General features: G+C 40.4%; 1 protein-coding gene across 1 annotated transcript in view; it reads left to right on the plus strand.

Annotated features, from left to right (window-relative positions):
* The window catches only part of LOC124550833, a 165290-nt gene extending 159074 nt beyond the window's left edge, over nucleotides 1-6216 (plus strand). The window contains exon 6 of the mRNA XM_047125559.1: nucleotides 5792-6216. Coding sequence (XP_046981515.1) covers nucleotides 5792-6216 — 425 coding nt within the window. The remainder of the gene's footprint in view (nucleotides 1-5791) is intronic.
* Nucleotides 6217-19705: the final 13489 nt, after the last annotated feature.

Below are 19705 nucleotides of genomic sequence, written 5' to 3' on the forward strand. Positions count from 1 at the left end.
CAATATCTTTTTCCCATACCTCAATTAGTTCATAAGTATCTTTTTTTTATCTTGCATTTCGTTTTGGTTCTCCATTTATAAGAAATAACTTTTATTACATTTATAAAAAATAATCATTTAGCTACAATTTCAAAATTACATAATCACATTGAGAACTCTATATCATGAAATACATTATTTCTGTTTTTAAGTTTCTTCATTCCTTTATATTTTCATTTCATTTGTCCTCTTTTAATTATATCAAAATCAAAATCGTCAGTTAATTTAGAAAATCAATTTGGTAAAATAACTATAAAATCATTATTAAGTTCTAGACAAAGTTGATCTCCAAATCTAGTATTTAAATATTCACAGTCTGTAATATTATACAACACATTTATCTCTAGCTCATTTACTTTTCTAATTTCCTTAGGAATACTTAAATTATTTAGCTTCTTGATTAAAGGAGTCTCCATTTATATAGAAAATTTTTTAATAGTTTTTACAAAAGTAAATTTGTAGTTTATGTTAAAAATATTTTTTAAAAATGTACTTTGTTAACTAATTTATTTTAATTAATTTACTTATGTTCACAAAGTAAAATTTGAAAAGTAATTTATCTTTGTATTCATTAATTTACTTACATTCAATAAGTAGCTGAAATTAAAGTAAATTTCATACATGTCTGATTTAGATTTTTTTTTAAAACCAGAGTAAAAGGGAAAGTAGAATCATTTTTTAGGTTCTGGATCTTTAGATCAATCTTATATTAAACAAAAAATACGATTGTGAACGAGTAATTTCTTATTTTTTATAAGATTGGTCTAGTAGTCCGGAACCTACAAAATGATTCTACCATAGCTGTATTAAGTAATAGAATTTGTATTGGATTGAAAGTTTGAAATCCTATTGGAGATTATACCTGAAAGACTGTAGATTGATGTGCAAATCACTTTCCAAAGTCTAGGCAACTCACAAAATGTACATATATTGAACAGCATCAATTCCAGGTCCCAGTATGATAAAGAAATAACGATAACATCCAATTACAAGATTCAAAATTGACAGCTATGCAACGAAAAGACAAACGCCAAAGCTAAACGTGAACGATACACAAGCAGGCACCATGTGCTCGGACAAAAATCGACACCTCCACACTCCAAGGGAACACCTATTAGACTGCTCTCACTCTTACCATACTTACCATAGGAGGGGGAGTAAATTCCAAGGTTTGCAACTGAAAATTTCCATCTCTCTTCCCGGGTGCAGGGAAAGCCTACAAAATTTTCTCATCCAGCATTTGTTGTATTCTCTGTTATCACAGCTTTGAAAGTCGCTGTTGTAGAACTCTGGATTAAGAGACACTCAAAGCGGCTTACTCGTATGACCGCTGCCAGAGAGAACATCTGTTGGGAAATCTTTTCCTCTGTTGCCAGGATCACAACTTAATTGTAACTGCAAGGTAGGCCATTGTGGGATGGAGTTCCATGCCTGTTGCATTTGGTCGCTTAATACAGGCACGCTTAATGCTGTTTGACTATGACGCCGGAGTTGTCATCCGATGGTGTTCGAAATGTGCTGGGCTGGAGACAGATTTGATGATCGAGTAGGCCAAATTAACATGTCGACACTCTGTAGAGCTATTTGGTTCACAACAGCTTGATGTGGGTGATCGTTATCCTGTTGGAAAAACATCTCCATGAATTCCAGTCCTGAAAGTAAGCACAACATGTCGAATCACCAGACTGAATTACAAAATTTCGGTCAGGGTTTGTTGGATAACATCGAGAGTGCTCCTGCTGCCATATGAAATTGTATGCCAGACCTTAATTCCAGGTGTCGGTCCAGCGTGTAACAGACACGCATATCGGTTGAAGACCCTCAACGTGCCTCCTTCTAACCAATACATGGCTGTCATTGGCACTCAGACTAAAGCAGGTTTCGTCAGAAAACACAACAGACCTCTAACGAGCTCTCACTTGACACCACTGAAGTCACAGATGGCTGTGTTTTGGGGTTAATGGAATGCACGCTGCAGGCCGCCTGGCTCGGAGCAGTCCTTGAAGTGACTGATTTATAACAGTTCGTTGTGTAACAGTGGTGCCAACTGCTGCTCAAATTGTTGCTGCAGATGCGTTATGATGCTCCAGAGCCATATACTGCAGACAATGTTCTTCCCTCTCCGTGATGTAGCATGAGTGTTTGGAGCCCGGTCTTCTTGGGACAATACATTCTGTGACTATCGCTGCCAGCACTAATGTACAATGGCTACATTCGTGCCAAGCGTTTTTAGAACATCGCAGAACGAACGTCGAGATTCTCCTAGCCCTATTGCAAAACCTCGCAAGTCACCAAATTAAATCTCAAAGACTGCTCACAACACTGCAGCTTGTATTTCCAAACCCGATTTGTATCCTCATAGTAGCACTACTAGCGTCACTCTTATGCGACTGGCGCTAAACTGCAATAGATATCGTCTATCAGACATATGAGGGGCGTTTGAATGAAAAGTCCATGCAAAAAAAAAAAAATACTTACGTTGTTGGGGTAAACCTTTTTTATTTTTCGACATAGTCTCCTTTTAGACTCATACACTATGTCCAACGCTGTTCTAATTTGCTGATCCCTTCCGAATAATAGGAATTGTCCATGTCTGCAAAATAGCTATTAGTTGCTGCCATCATCTCCTCGTTTGAATAAAATCTTTGCCCCTCCAGCCATTTCTTTAAATTGGGGAACAAATAGTAGTCCGACGCAGCCAAGTCTGGAGAATAGGGGGGATGTGAAACGAGTTGAAATTCTGTTTCCATTATTTTGCGACCACAACTGCTGAGGTGTGTGCTGGTGCATTGTCGTGATCGAAAAGGACTTTTTTACAGTCCAATCGCCGACGTTTTTCTTACAGCTTGGTTGTCAAACGGTCCAATAACAATGAATAATATGCACCTGTAATAGTTTTAGCCATTTCTAGATAGTAGATGAGGATTATCCCTTGTGTAGCCCAAAAGACAGTCACCATAACCTTTCATGGAAGGACTGGCCTTCACCTTTTTGGGTGCAGATTCTCCCTTGGTAACCCACTGTTTAGATTATTCTTTGGTCTCAGAAGTATAGTAATGTATCCATGTTTCATCCACAGTGACGAAACGAGCTTAAAGTCCTGCAGATTCTTCCTGAACAGCTGCAAACCATCCTTGCAACATTTCACACGATTCCGTTTTTGGTCAAGCGTGAGCAATCGCGGAACCCACATTGCGGATAGCTTTCTCATGTCCAAACGTTTATGCAAAATATTATGTACCCGTTCATTCGAGATGCCCACAGCACTAGCAATCTCACGCACCTTAACTCTTCTGTCATCCATCAAAGAAATGGTTCAAATGGCTCTGAGCACTATGGGACTTAACATCTGAGGTCATCAGTCCCCTAGAACTTAGAACTACTTAAAACCTAAATAAACTAAAGACATCACACACATCTGTGCCCGAGGCAGGATTCGAACCTGCGACTGTAGCAGTCACACGGTTCCAGACTGAAGCACCTAGAACCGCTCGGTCACCGCGGGCGGCTGTCATGCATCACCATAGCATGAATTTTATCAATGATTTCTGGAGTCGTAACCTCAACAGGGCGTCCAGAACGTTCAACATTACTTGTGACCATATGGCCACTCTGAAAATTTTGAAACCACTTATAAACTGTAGTCATCGTAATGTTTATCAAGCTTCTCTTTAGTTTCCTGAGGCGTTTTGCCTCTGATAAAGAAATGTTTAATTACCACACGAAATTCTTCTTCGTCCATTTTTTGACAATCACTCGACTTCCTTGATTCACACGAATGCCAAACACAAATAAATAGACCAGTATGGCTGAAACTTGGTGTGCGTTCTTTCCATTCATGCTACTAACTAAACATGACCTCGACAGGCGACGATGGTGCCATCTCTCGGACTTTGCACGGAATTTTCAAATGCCTCTCGTAGAAACACGCTTACCAACTTTCGTTTATGTTCCACAACTCCTTTTTGTTTTTGAGATTTTTTTGCGAAGTGATATACTCTCTTAGCTTACAAGCAGATGTCACAGGATGTTTTGCAGCAATCGTTGGTTGCTTGGTAGCAATTGGCAGGTGCTGCTTAGTAAGTGTCAGTTGTTCCTTAGCAATTATCAACCAGTGTATAAACACATCTGCAGGTGTCATCCCTACCACATAAAGGGTGAAAAGTATTTAAACCGACAAACTCTGGTAGGTTGTAGGGAACATCAAAACAAATATTTTTCCTTAATGTCATTTTTTCCTATGAGGAATATTTAAACCAGTGGAGGCCGTAGTTGTTAGAGGCTGTAGTTGTTAAAGGCCGTATTACGATCTTCAGTTGTTAGAGGGCGTATTACGCTCTTCAGTTGTAGGCAACTGTTGTCCACCAGTGTAGTAGTGCATTGTCTCTGTTTACTAATGGAGCGATACGCTTGGAGTGAGTACACTGATATGGTTGGTGCGTTCTACGTAGCGCACCACAACGGACGAGCTGCACAGCGGGTTTATCAACAACAATATCCTAATCGCCGTATCACGCACCATACGACCTTTGCTGCTGTATACCAACGTCTGCGTGGGACCGGGTCATTTAGCAGATTACCTGGACAGGGACGCCGTGGCACGGTAAGAACGCTGCAATTTGAGGAAGCTGTCTAGCAGCATGTGGAGCGAGATCCTTCAATCAGCACTTGTGCAATTGCACGTAACATGGGGACGAATCAGACGAATGTAAGAACAGTGCTTCGAGAGCAATTGTTAGTCCATTTCAATTACAGCGTGTCCACAACCTGGAACCAGTTGATTATCCACCCAGAGCACAGTTTTCACAATGGTACCTGGAACAGTGTGAAATTGATCCTACATTTCCATCCTCTGTGTTGTTTACCGATGAAGCAACGCTCGGGCGTAATGGAGTTTTCAACATGGACAATTCGCATCTTTGGAGTGAGGATAATCCATATGCCACAGTTACTAGCGCTCATCAAGTGCAGTTCTTCGTTAATGTGAGGGTCGGTGTTGTTGGGGACTGTTTAATTGGGCCATATCTGCTAACTAGGCCATTAAATGGGAGGCACCACTACAATTTTCTCACCAGAGCATTGCCAGAATTGCTGGAAGACGTCCCACTCCCTACAAGACAACGCATGTGGTTCCAACATGACGGGGTGCCAGCACATTTCAGTCGTCGTGTGCGCATATTCCTGGACCGACGGTTCCCAGAAACGTGGGTTGGCAGATGTGGTCCTGTACCATGGCCTGCTTGATCCCCAGATATGTCCCCTCTGGACTTTTTTGTACAGGGAGGTATGCGCAACCTTGTTTACGCAACTCCTGTTGCATCAGAAGAGGATCTGGTTGCCCGGATAGTAGCAGCAGCAGGAACAATTCAGGATACTCCAGGGGTTTTGCCCATGTCAGACAGAACATGATCCGACGGTTTAATCTTTGTTTACGTGTCAATGGAGGCATTTTTGAAAATCTACTGTAATTGAAATTGCGTTGTGTTAATGTGTTGTCTCTTGGTCATAAAAAAATTGAAAAGTGGTTGTTGGTTTAATACATTAGCCGCCAGAGAAACATTCCTCTACCGGTTTAAATGCTCCTCATCGGAAAAAATGACATTAGGGAAAAATATTTGTTTTGATGTCTCCTACAACCTCTCAGAGTTTGTCGGTTTTAATGCTTTTCACCCTGTACAGATAATCTTGATAATGTTGGAAGTTCCACGCCTGACTGTGTGCTTACTTGTGTGCCTGTGTGGTTTATGTGCAGGTCTGCAGACCTACATGCTGCACGTGGTGCTGTGTCTGCACACGGGACTCATGAAGGAGCGGCTGCTCCGCCGCCAGGTGGCGCAGCTGCACAGCCAGCTGAACCAGCTGGCTGTCAGCATGGGCTACACCCACCCCCTCACCTACGCCACACTCAGCCTCAGCCCCCAGATTCTGAGGCCACCAGGCAAAGCGGGTCTCAACAACAGCGTCACCACGCCACCCTTCGGCGATATCGCGCAGTCACCACCTGTCGGTGACACCGGAGAGACACAACCTGCCGCCGAGGTTCTGCGACCGCTCGGCAAGGTGGATCTCGACAGCGACGTCACCACACCGCCTCCTGCCGACACCAGGCAGTCACCACCTGTCGGTGACACCGGGCAGTCACCACCTGACTCCCCTAGTGCCACACTCCCTGTCTGACGCCATCAGGACTGTGGAATACCGGCTGATGTAGAGACCTCTAGAGTCTCAGCTTCCGCTACTGGCAACAACAGCGTTGGAAAATGGGGACCCCAAAAGGGCGAGATACGCTCTTGGGCTCCTACCTGATGACTCGACCTGACACCTGCTCCAATGACTGGTCATAAATGTAGCGATCCTGGTGTCCTGCACTTTGCAAGGTTTCTGTTCCAGCTACGTAATGTTCCTCTCACTTTACAGTAACATTAGTGTCATCAGCCTGTAAAGATGATGGTAAACATGATCTCAGTTTAACGTATTGGATCTGCAATGAAGAAGTAGCAAATGGGGGGAGCCATAATAGAACTGCAGTGGAAGAATAATTTTGCACTATTCCTAATGAACTAATACTCCAGTGCTTCAAGGAAAGGCCTTAATAGCTTGGGGAAGGGTTTCACAAGAACAACATTGGACTTTGTGAATTTCCTGCCACCTTCATAGATCACTGAAGAGAATACAAGGACTGCTGAAGAAGACTGCTGAGCCCTTGTTCATGTCTGCAGCCTAGGTCTCTCGCCATCCTGACCATATATAAGACGCAATCTTCAGTATGAGACAACACGCCATGAGATACTAGTAGATGCACATGATATTCATAAGTACAAAGAAATAACAGCATAATTTGCGAATTAACAATTCGGCTACGTGTGGCATGATGGATAAGTGCAATTGCCAAACGAACCTCATAAAAATTTGTCTGATAAGTGGTTTCGAAAGATGAAGCGATGTAGTATAGTGGAAAGTGTTTTGAAATGGCAAAGACAATGTGAATTGCCCTGCTCACGTCGTTTTATATTGAAACTGCTGTACTAAGCAATGTGAAGCCAGATGCTTTCCACTCTGATAATCATTTGTATGAAGCAAGGCAGTACATTATCCCTACCTCTAAATGAGCACTTTGGTGCTGCTCTGTAGGAATCTGGAGACAGGGGGACGTAGTCCATTTAGTGCGAGCACGTTGTAAGTGATTCCTTATGGAGTACCCTGCACAATAAACTGTCCAGTAGCTTCTGGGAAACATTTCTAAATGTGGAATCTCAATCATACGATTTCGCTCATCTGCTGCTATGTCGATAAATCACCCTGAAAATCACCGGGCGCTGTTAAAGAGTTGGGGTTTAGGTCTGTAGAACATTCAGAGCTATCACGAGGGGACGATAGAAGCTTTCAGAAAATACTTAGTTCTACTCCATACTGGAAATTTAGTTCTGGTGTAACTATTGAAACATCGACAGCCGAAGCACTATGTCAAGAACGGTATAGTGATCTGAAACACAAGGTCTTTCTGAATCGAGCCGTCAGTGCTGAGAGATGTCTCTCTGATGCCAGCACTTACTACATTGTAGATCTGTAGCTGCTTTTGTGACCCGTTTGTGTATGTTGTACGATTTTCAGAGTAGATACAATCACAGTAAGGAATCGACATCCGCTTCCCTTACTTAGTATCCCCAAAAGAAATTTGGCAGATAGTGAGCTGGTTCCTGCCGTAGTTTAGCATGCTGGCAGAAGAACGGCTGCTGGAAACCAGTTACCAACCATTTTGCGGAGAAAAGGTTATTAGTAAGCGACGCCATCTTTCCTTTCTTGAGCTGTATATAACATGGCCATCTGACTTCGATCTCTGTAGCCATTGTCAAGTGACGATAAAGACCGATGAAACAGAAAGAGAGAAAAAAAATTAACACCAGTGCTTGTTTGCATGACAATGTCATGGATAAGAAGATTAACGATTGGAAGAGCACGCTTACAACATGTGCAGATAACATACAAGAATTCAGAGAGGACATATGGAGTGAATGCGCCGATGTATTATCGAAATGTCAAGTAAACTAACTGTCCGGAATAATACGGGAAAAGCACCTTTCTTTCTTTTTATCATATGAATATTTCTCATAGAGCCACCTACGTAAGTAATTCATAATGAAGTCTAATTGGTATAGACACAAAAGAAATTGACAAAGACAAAGATTAATGATGATGACATAAAACAAGATACAGAAGAAACTTCAAAAAACATCGTGAAATTAACAAAGTCATTTAGTTTACGTAAGTGGGTTCATATATTTCTTTTCATTTCCGATGGAAAAAGAGTTAAAGTTCTGTGTTTACTGCAAAATCTGTGGTTGCCGATAATGATGGCATTTACGGTGGTAACTGATACTTCTTGCTCAAAACATTAAGCACTTCTCTTAGCTCGCCCTTCCATGCGATATATGGGCGACTAATCTAAATAAATGCCCTGAGAGACAACGGTGGCTTTTACAACAGTTGGATGTTCGGCACTGTGAAGACAAATTTATGAAAGAAATTCCTAGTCCCCCACCAGCGAGGCGGATAATAAAACTTGTAAGAGAGGGCACTAGGTGGGCTCTGAGAACTCACATGTCTGCATTTACTTCCCTCAGAAAAACAGCAGTCTGTGTATGCATTGTCTTTATCGTCTGCACACACTTCACGTTCCCGGGTAACACGAATGCGCTGATAGGATTTTAATGCACTTGAGTCCCACTGCAAACTGTAAAACATGTCGCTTTCTGTGCTCTGATATTTTGAGAATATGAGAGAAAAGTAAGTTCTGTAAGGTTACCTTCATTTGTATCTTACTTATGGCTAAGACGAACTGAAAAGTCATATGTGTAAAACTTTTTTCTTTGCATTCACTTTCTTTCAATAAACTGGATATCTACTGTCTTGTTGTGAACAAAAATAGCTTTGTACAAATCTGAAAATTACTGTTGTGCTATTTTCCAAGTCTTAATACAGCATGTAGAACAGTTGGTACATCGAACACAGTATTTGTCCCGTAATAAATGTTGTTCTTTTATTACTTATTGTGGATGAGTGATTTACATTTTTAACTGAAGTGTGTTAGCTTGTAAAATTGTGATGTGTACTCTCTTGCACTAACTTTTAAGTCAGTCTTCCCTTGGCCAAATAGATTCTATTTGGCTTGGTACTGCGAAAACCAAATGTCATTCTTCGCCGAATGTTTAATTACGACTAATAGTGGTGCATTTATTAGTGAAGTAGACACAGTCTGCAAGTTGCCGCACCGGACATCGCAACAGTCGATAATGTTTTTCTTTGTCGAAGATGAAAATTTTGACTTACAGGCTGTAAAAGCATTAATTCCAAGTTCGCTCCATCCCTGGTTCAGAGGGTCTATAGAGAAGTGAGATAAATATATAGCGATAATATATGTTGATTTCACTGTGGGTACTTGATGGACCATTATTGTATGGTACAAGCATACACTTCTTTTTCATTTATTTCACTAAATTTTGTACATGGCTGCCCGTTCAGGGACCGTGAATAGTTACAATTGAAAGAAAAACAGCCCTCGGTCACTGTTTTTAACAAATTAACCTGGTTTCAATACTGCTGGGAGTGTCTTCCTCAGAATTTAAATCAAAGAATGGTCTATATTCTATAATATGGTCACAGAATTCTGCGATCATGTTATAGAATATAAACCATTCTTTCATTTAAATTCTGAGGAAGACACTCCTTCTGTGACCATGTTATAGAATATAGACCATTCTTTGATTTAAGTTTTGAGGAAGACCAGGTTAATTTGTTAAAAATAGTGACCGAGGGCTGTTTTTCTTTCAGTTGTTATTTCACTAATTTTTTATTTTTTGCGACCTACTTTTAGGGTTATTAGCCAACATTCTGGCGTTTCCTAGCTGCACTAACCTGCTCCATGTGACTTCCCTTCGCCCGCACATCTTCCTGTTAACCTTCATAACGGCCGCAGTAAAACTGCCTCATGCACACTAGGAATGAACAGTCTTACGAAAATTCGTGAGCGACATTTTGAAAGCAACTGATATATTGTTTAAATAAACACAGATCGTGTGGCTGTCTGCTCAGACTAACAACCGCTTACTGCTATTAATAGTTGTTGTGGGGCAGTCTGCTGTGCTGCATTCTCGACACTGTGTGTAATTTGCAGAAGTGTTCGGGAACGCTATATCCGTCCATACATACTGGAAATTAAAGTCCCCTGCCGCAGGTTTTCGTTTGTGACTTCAGGCTAATACCAGGAACTACTGTACAGATTATGAAATGGCTTTCACTAATGGATAGACAGATTCACGGGGAAAGTTTGTGTATATATTTATTACCGGTAACAGGGAGAGGTCCCCAGCTATGCGATAGACTTTTTGAAACTATCTGCACCGTTATCTAGGTTACTCGTTTGCGAGTAACTGACGAAAAAGAACTGGGAAATTTGTGTGACACTCAGTGACATTAAAAAGTTGCAGTGCATAGTCTGGTAGCGTGGTACATTGGATAGGTTAACAGTTATGCATGTAGCAGGTTGTGGATTCAAATTTCATCAACTATGCAGTTAATTTTTTATTTTTAAATCATTATTGAAATTACTTCGATTACTATTTTATCCAAGTAATTGGTTTAAATGTGCGTAATTTTTTATTTCTATTCCTTTGTCACATCAGTTGAATCACAGTATGAACTTTTTCATTTGTTTCATTTTCTTCTTTATATCATTTTTTTCCAATTGGAATTTTTGTGAATATGAATTTAATGATATTTATGTATTATAATATTCAATTATTTGAAAATTCAGATCAATCAGTTAAAAAAACAAAAGAAATAATCTATTTACGTTTGTGCAATAGTGTGAGAAATGTATTTTTGTCACCAGATGTGCAATTTTTTTTGTACAGTAATTGTCAAACATACATTTAAAACATAACCTAAAAACCTATTACATAACAGACAAAATAAAGCATATGTCAATTTAAAAGAAAGACGGATTTGTAAGTAAAATTCAAACAAATGAGAAATAGATATAATGAACGCAATCATATGGACGAAAAAACAGGATGATATAACAAAAGAAATTAAATCGCAATTAATACACAAAATTAATTAAAAACACATGAAGAAAGATTTCAAGTGGAGAAAGAATGATAAGAGGAAAAATGAGAACAAATGAAGAAGTTGGTATTGTGATTAAAATTGTGTGACAAAGGAATAGGAAAAAAAATACATTTAAGTCAGTTATTTGAATAAAAAGATGATGACGCATTTCGATAGGGAAATAAAAATAAAAATAAACTTCTTTCACTGAATGAGATGCGAACCCATCACTTGCTGCACGTAAAAAGCTCTTTTCTTATCCAATAGACTACGCAACCATACTGTATAACAGCACCTTTTTAACGCTACTGAGTTCCACACAAATTTCCGAATTTTTTCCGTCAATTACTTGTAAATGAAGGCCGACTAGAGCAAATGACTGCAGTGTGTGGTACTTGGGGTCTTATCCTACATCACTAAATAGATAGTTCCAAAAAGTAGATCGCACCGCTGGGACCCTATGCAGGTAATGAGTGTGTAATGTATCTGTCGCCGTCTGTTGCATATTAAATTGATGCTTGAAGTGACATCTCGTGGGAAGTGATGAGCATTATGGGCTAGTCACTTAGAGAGGAGACGGTATCTGGAGGGAAAAGCAGTAAAGCAACAGCTGTCACAGCTTGAAAGAGGGCGGGGGGGGGGGGGGGGGGAGGAGCAATGTTAGAGCAGCATCTATGTCGAGGCTCGTGAGCCAGCCGTAAATCGTTTGCTTGGACACAGATAGGTCGCATGGGTGAATCTCAGTTGGCGCACGGCTGTTAATATATACAGTTTTCGGTTTACGGTATTCATATTCACAACATTATTATCAAAATACACTATTTGGTTCAAAAAAATGGTTCAAATGGCTCTGAGCACTATGGGACTTAACATCTTAGGTCATCAGTCCCCTAGAACTTAGAACTACTTAAACCTAACTAACCTAAGGACATCACACAACACCCAGCCATCACGAGGCAGAGAAAATCCCTGACCCCGCCGGGAATCGAACCCGGGAACTCGGGCGTGGGAAGCGAGAACGCTACCGCACGACCACGAGATGCGGGCACTATTTGGTAGAAACTATCTGGACACCTATTGGTGGACATTCATCTCGGGTGTGTCCACTCTTTGTTGGTTTTATGACTACTTGAACTCTGATAAAGACACTTTCTTAAAATTTATGTATTTGTGTGGATCCACAGCCTCCACATGCTTAATAAATGTAAACGGTGTCTGTAGTATGCTGTAACGCGATGTTATTTAATCGTGCGATTAGCTAATTTCGACTGAGCGTCATTGGCAACCACCCGTAAAACCAACACGGAAAAGCTTTACATTTTCTGCATTCATCACCATGTATAAATAACACTTTGCACACTTCACATTAAGATGAAACATTATTGTACAAATTTCTTACATTGTAACAGTACCCATATTCCGTCATTTTACTTCAGGAATCAGAGACACCTTTTAAGATCGTATTCTGTACCTTGCTTCATGTACAACAGCATAGTAATTGACAGCAGCTGGTAATTTGTTGTCACAGACACACATTCATCCAAAGTGTGTAAGACTTTCGATAGAACATTACATATATTTCTGGCGTGCCAGACTTACTTGATATCATGTATAAAAACAGTCAGCGACCAAAGAATACATTAATGGCAAAGAAATGTAAATAAAATATTATTATAGTATATTGAATACAGTACATGGCGTATCACCGGACAAACTATTATTTTAAACACGTCCCCTTATGAAAAATTATACATGACTGTGCTTAAACTGACACACAATATTTTTAGCGCAACGCAATCTGACATTAAATAATCCCAACAAAAGAATGGCCCTGACTAACATTAATCTATACCTTTCACAAATCGCTTACCTCACAAAAATCTTCGTTACTCGAACTACTGCAACACAGCGAGCGCCACTACTGCTTGCCACACACATGGTACACAAAGTAAGCGTGTATCCCCCTGAGGATTAATGTAATTATACCCTCAGGTGTTACAGATTATTGCAATGGAATGAAATGTATCACGGAAAACTTTCTTTGTAATTCAAAAACCACTAAAAATAAATGTTTTAAGTATAAAATTAATCACTCAAATACGTGTACTGTAGCGCTAAACTGTGCATCTTGTTGTAAGATAATCTCTGTGGAAGTGTCATAGTTGTCGTCCTCCGAAAGCTAAGTTCTGTAGAAGTCAATGTACTTACCTCATGATAAACAAAAGTGAAAAGCTTTGCGTATAGATATCTTAGTTATTACGCTTATTGCCATGATGAAGAAAGTACTGTGCTGTAACGTATTGTTGTGCTACGGAAAAGGCAGTCTCATTGTAGCTATACCACAAAAGTTACTACTAAAACATGTTTTACTTTCCAGAATAATGCAGAAAAACTGTGCAGATATAAAACAGAAACACTGAAAAAGCAACATTGTAAATTGTCGCTCATTAGTAGCATCGTGATAAAATCGTGTAGCTGTCACATAAACTAACCACTGTGTCATCTGGTATCTCACTGAAAGTACTTTAAATCCAGAATTTATTTTCAGGTAAACCAAAATGTTGCATTAAAATCTCATTAGCAGTACTGGTATATCTTCTAAGTATGTAAGCCTTATAGTCGTTACATAATCGTACAACTAACAAGCAAGAATGTACACACACAATAACACTGTGTCGTCTGTTCACAATAACAATGAATTCGTAATTTCTGTTTAAAAATGTTCCCTAGGTTCTAGGGTGCATAGTTAACTTCAAAACATTGTTGCAGTTTCTCAGTGTGACAAATTGTACTAGTAACATGAAGTGAAAAAATTTTATAGCAAAGACTAAGTTAAAAAGCAGATTATCTCTCAATAAATGGTTTTACATGTGAAATGTGGTGTAAACCTTTACTCTTGCTAGTACGCAGTGTTTCAACTTCGACGCAATTATCATGTGGTACACGTCGGTAAAGAATACTGGAATTTTTCTCAATGTTAGCGTCTATGTTATTTTTCTCTGAGCCAGCCGGCGCACATGGCTGCCTGCGGTGCGAATCATTGTCTGTTTCTTTGTTGGCGCGCGTCGTTATTGGGATTTGGAGGTCTAACTTCTACAAATCCACCTTGCCCAGAGGGCCCAGCCCTGTTTAAATCCCGCCAGTTCTGATGAAATTCAGGTCTGTCGTTATGATTGTATCGTCTGTCGTTATGTCGGTAGTTCCTGTAGTTTCTTTCTTGTCGGTTAAGTGGTGGAGAATTTCTCCCTGAATTATCACTGCACGGTGGACCGTTGCGTCTGAAGTTATTCTGTCTCCCGTGATAATAATTGTTCTGGTTGCCATATTGTCTGTTTCTGTGATTGTCTCTGTCATATTACTACGGAAATGCGATCTTTATCTGTAACTATTATTCTGCCAACGGTTGTCATACGGGTGGTGTCTGTTTTGGCCACGATTTACGTTGTAAGAATAGCCTTGTCGTGTATTATTTCTGTCATCGCGGAATTGTGACACATGTGACCTGTAATTGTTGTGCTCCTGCTTTCGCGTTCCACGATTGTCAGTGTCAATTTCCAGTTCTTGTAAGAGTCCCTGAAAAGCTTCAATGTCGTCTTTGCAACGTCCTGCTAAAATAATATGTCGTAAATGTTCAGGCAGTTTGATTAAGCAAATGCAGATGAGTTCTGAGGGGCTGTATGGGTTAGACAGGTACTGATTCTTGTGCAACATGTCTTCAAAATATTTCACAAGACTGGAAAATTCAGATTGTTCAAAGTGTTTCATCATCATGATGCTATGTTTTACTCAGTCTTGTGTAGCTTGAGACCAATATGCTGAGAGGAAGGCATGATAAAATTCTCCTTCACTGTGACAATCGTGAATGACCGATCGCATTCTTACAGCTGGTTCATTCTCTAAGTAGCCACACATAAATTCTAATCTGTGTTCTAACGACCAGTTGGGATGAAAACAATGAGAGAATTGATGGAGCCATGCTTGTGGATGAATGTCATTGTCAGAATTCGTAAATGTTTTGAATTTACGTGTAGTAATGAACAGCTTATAGTCAAAATCATCGTGTCGGCGAGTCGCACATCGCTCATTGTTACTTCGTTTCGGCGGTTCCATCTCAAAATTCAATGCGCCTTGCCAATTTCTTTCATAATTTCCGAAGTTTCCTGTGTTATTATTTTGTGGTTGCTCCGTATTTCTATGTCCCTCTTCCCGTATTGGAGCGCGAGTGTCCTCTTAAATGCGTAATTCTTGTATTACTTGTGCCAACTGATCCTGTACTTCCCGGATTTCTCTTTTGTACTGTGTATTGATTTGATTTTGATTTTGTTTGAATTTTCTAATTTGTTCATACTCTTCAGTGTCAGTGAAGGCTACAGGTCTTGTCATTCAGATCATCATCTACCTTTGTAGATAAGTTAGTGAACTGATCTGAAAGTTTGGCTACTTTACCCGATAGTGAAATTATTTCCTCTATGTGTTTTTCTGAACCAAGTTTCAGAGTGTCCATTTGTGTTGAAATCGTATCTACTGTGTCTTTTAAGGTTTCCTGAGTTTTTGCAAGTTGCGTAACCAAATCGCTAGATGCAACTGAGTCAATTTTAGCTTGCAAGATGTCACGATTTTCATGAGCAATAGTTTGCAGTTCTTTTATGGCTGCTTCTTGATTCTGTAATGCATTTTCATGACGCGAAAAAATAGGTTGGAAATGCTCACAAATTTGTGTTTTTACGTCGTTACAGGCTTTTTGAAATTTCGATTCGATTTTGTGTAGCTCAGTAGTTAAATCTTCACGTGTTTGTTCAAGAGTTTGTTCCAATCAGTCTAACTTTTGAAGCTGTTGCTGTATTTGTCTCTGGTGTTGTTCCATTGTGTCTAACTTTTGAAGATTTTGTTTCATTGTGTCTAACTGTTGCTGTGTTTGTCTCTGATTTTGTTTCATTTGCTGCATTAATTTCAATAATAATGCATTAGTGTCTGGAATTTCTCTATGCTTTTTGGCAGTGCATTTTCACCCGCAACATTCACGTTTTGACAAGCAGAAAATGTGTCTTGACTCATTTGAGAAAACAGTGAGAACCCAAAACCTGAGTCTACAGTATTTGCAATATTGTGTTCTGTCATTCCCGATTCCTGAGGCGAGCTGTTGCCGACTGATCGATCGATAATGCTTCCCTGTTCACTACCTGTTTCACTGTCCACACCATTATTTAATTCATTACACAGTGGTACTGGTAAGCTACGCCCATCGTGACCATTATTTCTCAGTTTACTTTGGAGCCTAGTGTTACGTTTTTCACACGCCATTATTGTCACAATATTTCACACGATAACACAGAAAAGCACAATTTGAAGAGCAAAAATAAGAGAACACATTAACATAGCACTGAAAAAAATATCTAGTTAGTTGCAAGCGCAGCTGCGAAATACTTGGTGCAAATTTACATGCATGCCACAACTGTCTACAACAATGAAAGACTGCAACTACAAAGGAGATTCTCTCTACAATTACGCGCTAGCAATAAACTAAAGCTACACTAATTACACAAACTACAAGAAAAATCAGTAGATTCCAGTGAGGTATCCTCGGCTAAGGGGCGACATATGAAACGTCCCCTTATGAAAAATTATACATGACTGTGCTTACACTGACACACAATATTTTTAGCGCAACGCAATCTGACTTTCAATAATCCCTACAAAAGAATGGCCCTGACTAACATTAACCTATACCTTTCACAAATCACTTACCTCACAAAAATCTTCGTTACTCGAACTACTGCAACTCAGCGAGCGCCACTACTGCCAGCTAAATAAAAGATTCAACTACGGAAGGCAGTAACTACTGATAGGCATAGTTAGCAAACGAAAGATTTTAATAGAGAACAAACAATGTATTTACCTTAATAGTGTTGAAAAATCATAATATACATAGCAGTTCATGACATCCAGTCTTATAAATTTCAAAACTCCGCCATCTCTCTCCCCACATCCTCCACTGCTGGCGGCTCACCTCCAACTGCGCAACGCTACGCGCTGTTAACATCCAGCTGCCCAACACTACAATGCTGGACAACAATGCAAACTAGCCACAGACTGCACACAGCACAGCCAGTGATTTTCATACAGAGCGCTACGTGGCGTTACCAATATGAAAACGTAAACAGCCTACTTACACATCATATTAACAAAAGTATATATGAGGTATGTTCAAAACTTCACAAATAATTGAAACAGAATACTCCATCAATTGCTGGCGTTCCAGTTATACCAATTGCCTTACATCCTATGTTATCAGTGACGAAAGCTATTTCTAGACACACCGAAGCCAGACCTGACTATTTGTACAGAAAGATAATCCGCAGAACTTTTTATTTTTTATTTTGAGTAACACCAACACTCAATGCGTGAAAGGGTGACAACCAGATGTCACTTGCGTTATAAAATTCATCAACAGACGAGCTAATACATACTACTTATGAAGAATAAAAAAGGTGTCAACAATTGTAAAACGTAGGGAGGACAACCATTGGGTATACAATATAACAGGTATTCTGTTGTTATGATACAAATTCCATTATAAAATTGTAAAATACTGTAAAAACATTTTGGTCATTTCCATAAAATACATCGTATTGCAAAATGACGTGGGAAACTAGAAATGTTATGAGGCCACATAAATCCAGTTTCAGTGAGGTGTATGGATTTCTGTGGAGGAATGGCAGTTCATTGTTCGTCAGGAACCAAAACCAGGGAAGATAGTGTTGTTGGATGCTGGGGACTGGCGCAAAGTCTACGTTTTAACTCATCCCAAAGGTGTTCCATTCGGTTCAAGTCTGGACTCTGGGCAGGCCAGTCCACTGTAGGAACGTTACTGTCCACAAACCATTGCCCCAAAAATGCTGATTTCTAACAGGAGTTATTGTCATGCTGATACGAACAACCTCACCGAACTGTTCCTCTACTTTAAGCAGAACACAATGCTGTAACATGTGTCCTTATCCTTCCTCATTCAGAATTTTCTCAGCCCAACGAAGAACACCCCCATACTTTAACACCAGCTCCTCTGTTGGTTGGTTGGTTTATTTGGGGGAGGGTACCGATCAGCGAAGTCATCGGTACCAGCATATTAGGCAAGGATTGGGAAGGAAGTCGGCCATGCCTTTTCCAAAGGAACCATCCCAGAAATTGCCTGAAGAGATTTAGGGAAATCAGGACGTGGCTTGGAACCGTCGTTCTCCCAAATGCTACTCCAGTGTGCTAGCCACTGCACCACCTCGCTCGGCACTTCCTACATACTTCACTGTTGGCACTACACACGATGGCAGGTAATATTCACCAGGCGCTTGCCAAATTCGACCCCTGCCATCGGATTGCCAAAGCCTATAGCGTAATTCATGATTCCAGGCCAGTCCTTTCCAGTCATCCACTGACCAGTATCATTGCACTCTACACTACATTAAGTGTCACTTGGCACTGCCTGCAGAAATGGGTGGATCTTTGGGAGTTGTTCTACAACTGTAACCCAGCGCATTTGTTTTACTCCATACGCACAGTCATTGTGCTAGCTGGAGTGCTCGAAGCCAACTGGACCTCACGAGTGATTCCTTCCGCTGATTTCATGCGTCTTTTAACAACTGTCCTCTGCACTACTCAATATTCCCTGTCTGTCAGTACGTGAGGACTACCTGGTCTTCATTTGGTAGTGGTTGTTCCTTCGCGTTTCACAAACACCTCATCGACAGCCGAACTGTGTAACTTTAGATGGATTCAAATGTCCCTGACGGATTTCTTACTCAGGTGACATCCAATGACTGTTGCTCAGTCGAAGTGACTGAGTTCTCCTGAACGACCCATGCTGTTGTTACTGCTACCCCACTGACATCTACATCTATAGCTACATCGTACTCTGCAAGCCACCTAATGGTGTGTGGTGGAGGGTACTTCTGGTAGACAACACTAAACTTCCTGCCTTATTTCATACTAGCCGGCCCAGCCTCTTGCGACATCTAGCGGTCTATTCCGCATTACATAGCGGTGTTCGGATACGTCTGATCGGCTTGTGTTTCTGTTTCACTCGATCCACAGTCCAAAGCTGCTTGCATTGCGTGCTGTCGGCTCTAAGATAGGCACGGGGGGAGTTCGGGGCGAGGCTTGCGACTTGCGATGTTGTGTTATCTGTTTCAGAAAACGAACCAACGTGAGGTAGTGGCGAGTGCTACTATTCAGGGAGCCGTATTCTCTGTTTCCACCTTAAGTGGGTGTTCCTAAATAGGCCAGGCTGCTTTTACTAGCGAGTTCTTAGGGATACTTACTGATCATGTGACATGACCATCAGATATGACTATGTGAAATCAGCTCATTTCAGGGCCAGCATATTTTCCAATTGTTAAATTGGTAGTCTGTTTTGAAGTTTGAACTTGTGTAGTTCGTGCAGCAACTATGTGCTTTGGTGGTGTAATGGTTAGCATTTCTGCCCAGCAAGCAAGAAGACCTGGGTTCCAGTCCCGGCCACAGGACAAATTATAATTCATTTCTTCTGCTTCAATAATTATCGTAGGTAAGA

The sequence above is a fragment of the Schistocerca americana genome, chromosome 9 (genome assembly GCF_021461395.2).
Source record: "Schistocerca americana isolate TAMUIC-IGC-003095 chromosome 9, iqSchAmer2.1, whole genome shotgun sequence".
In the NCBI taxonomy this organism is placed as follows: Eukaryota; Metazoa; Arthropoda; class Insecta; order Orthoptera; family Acrididae; genus Schistocerca; species Schistocerca americana.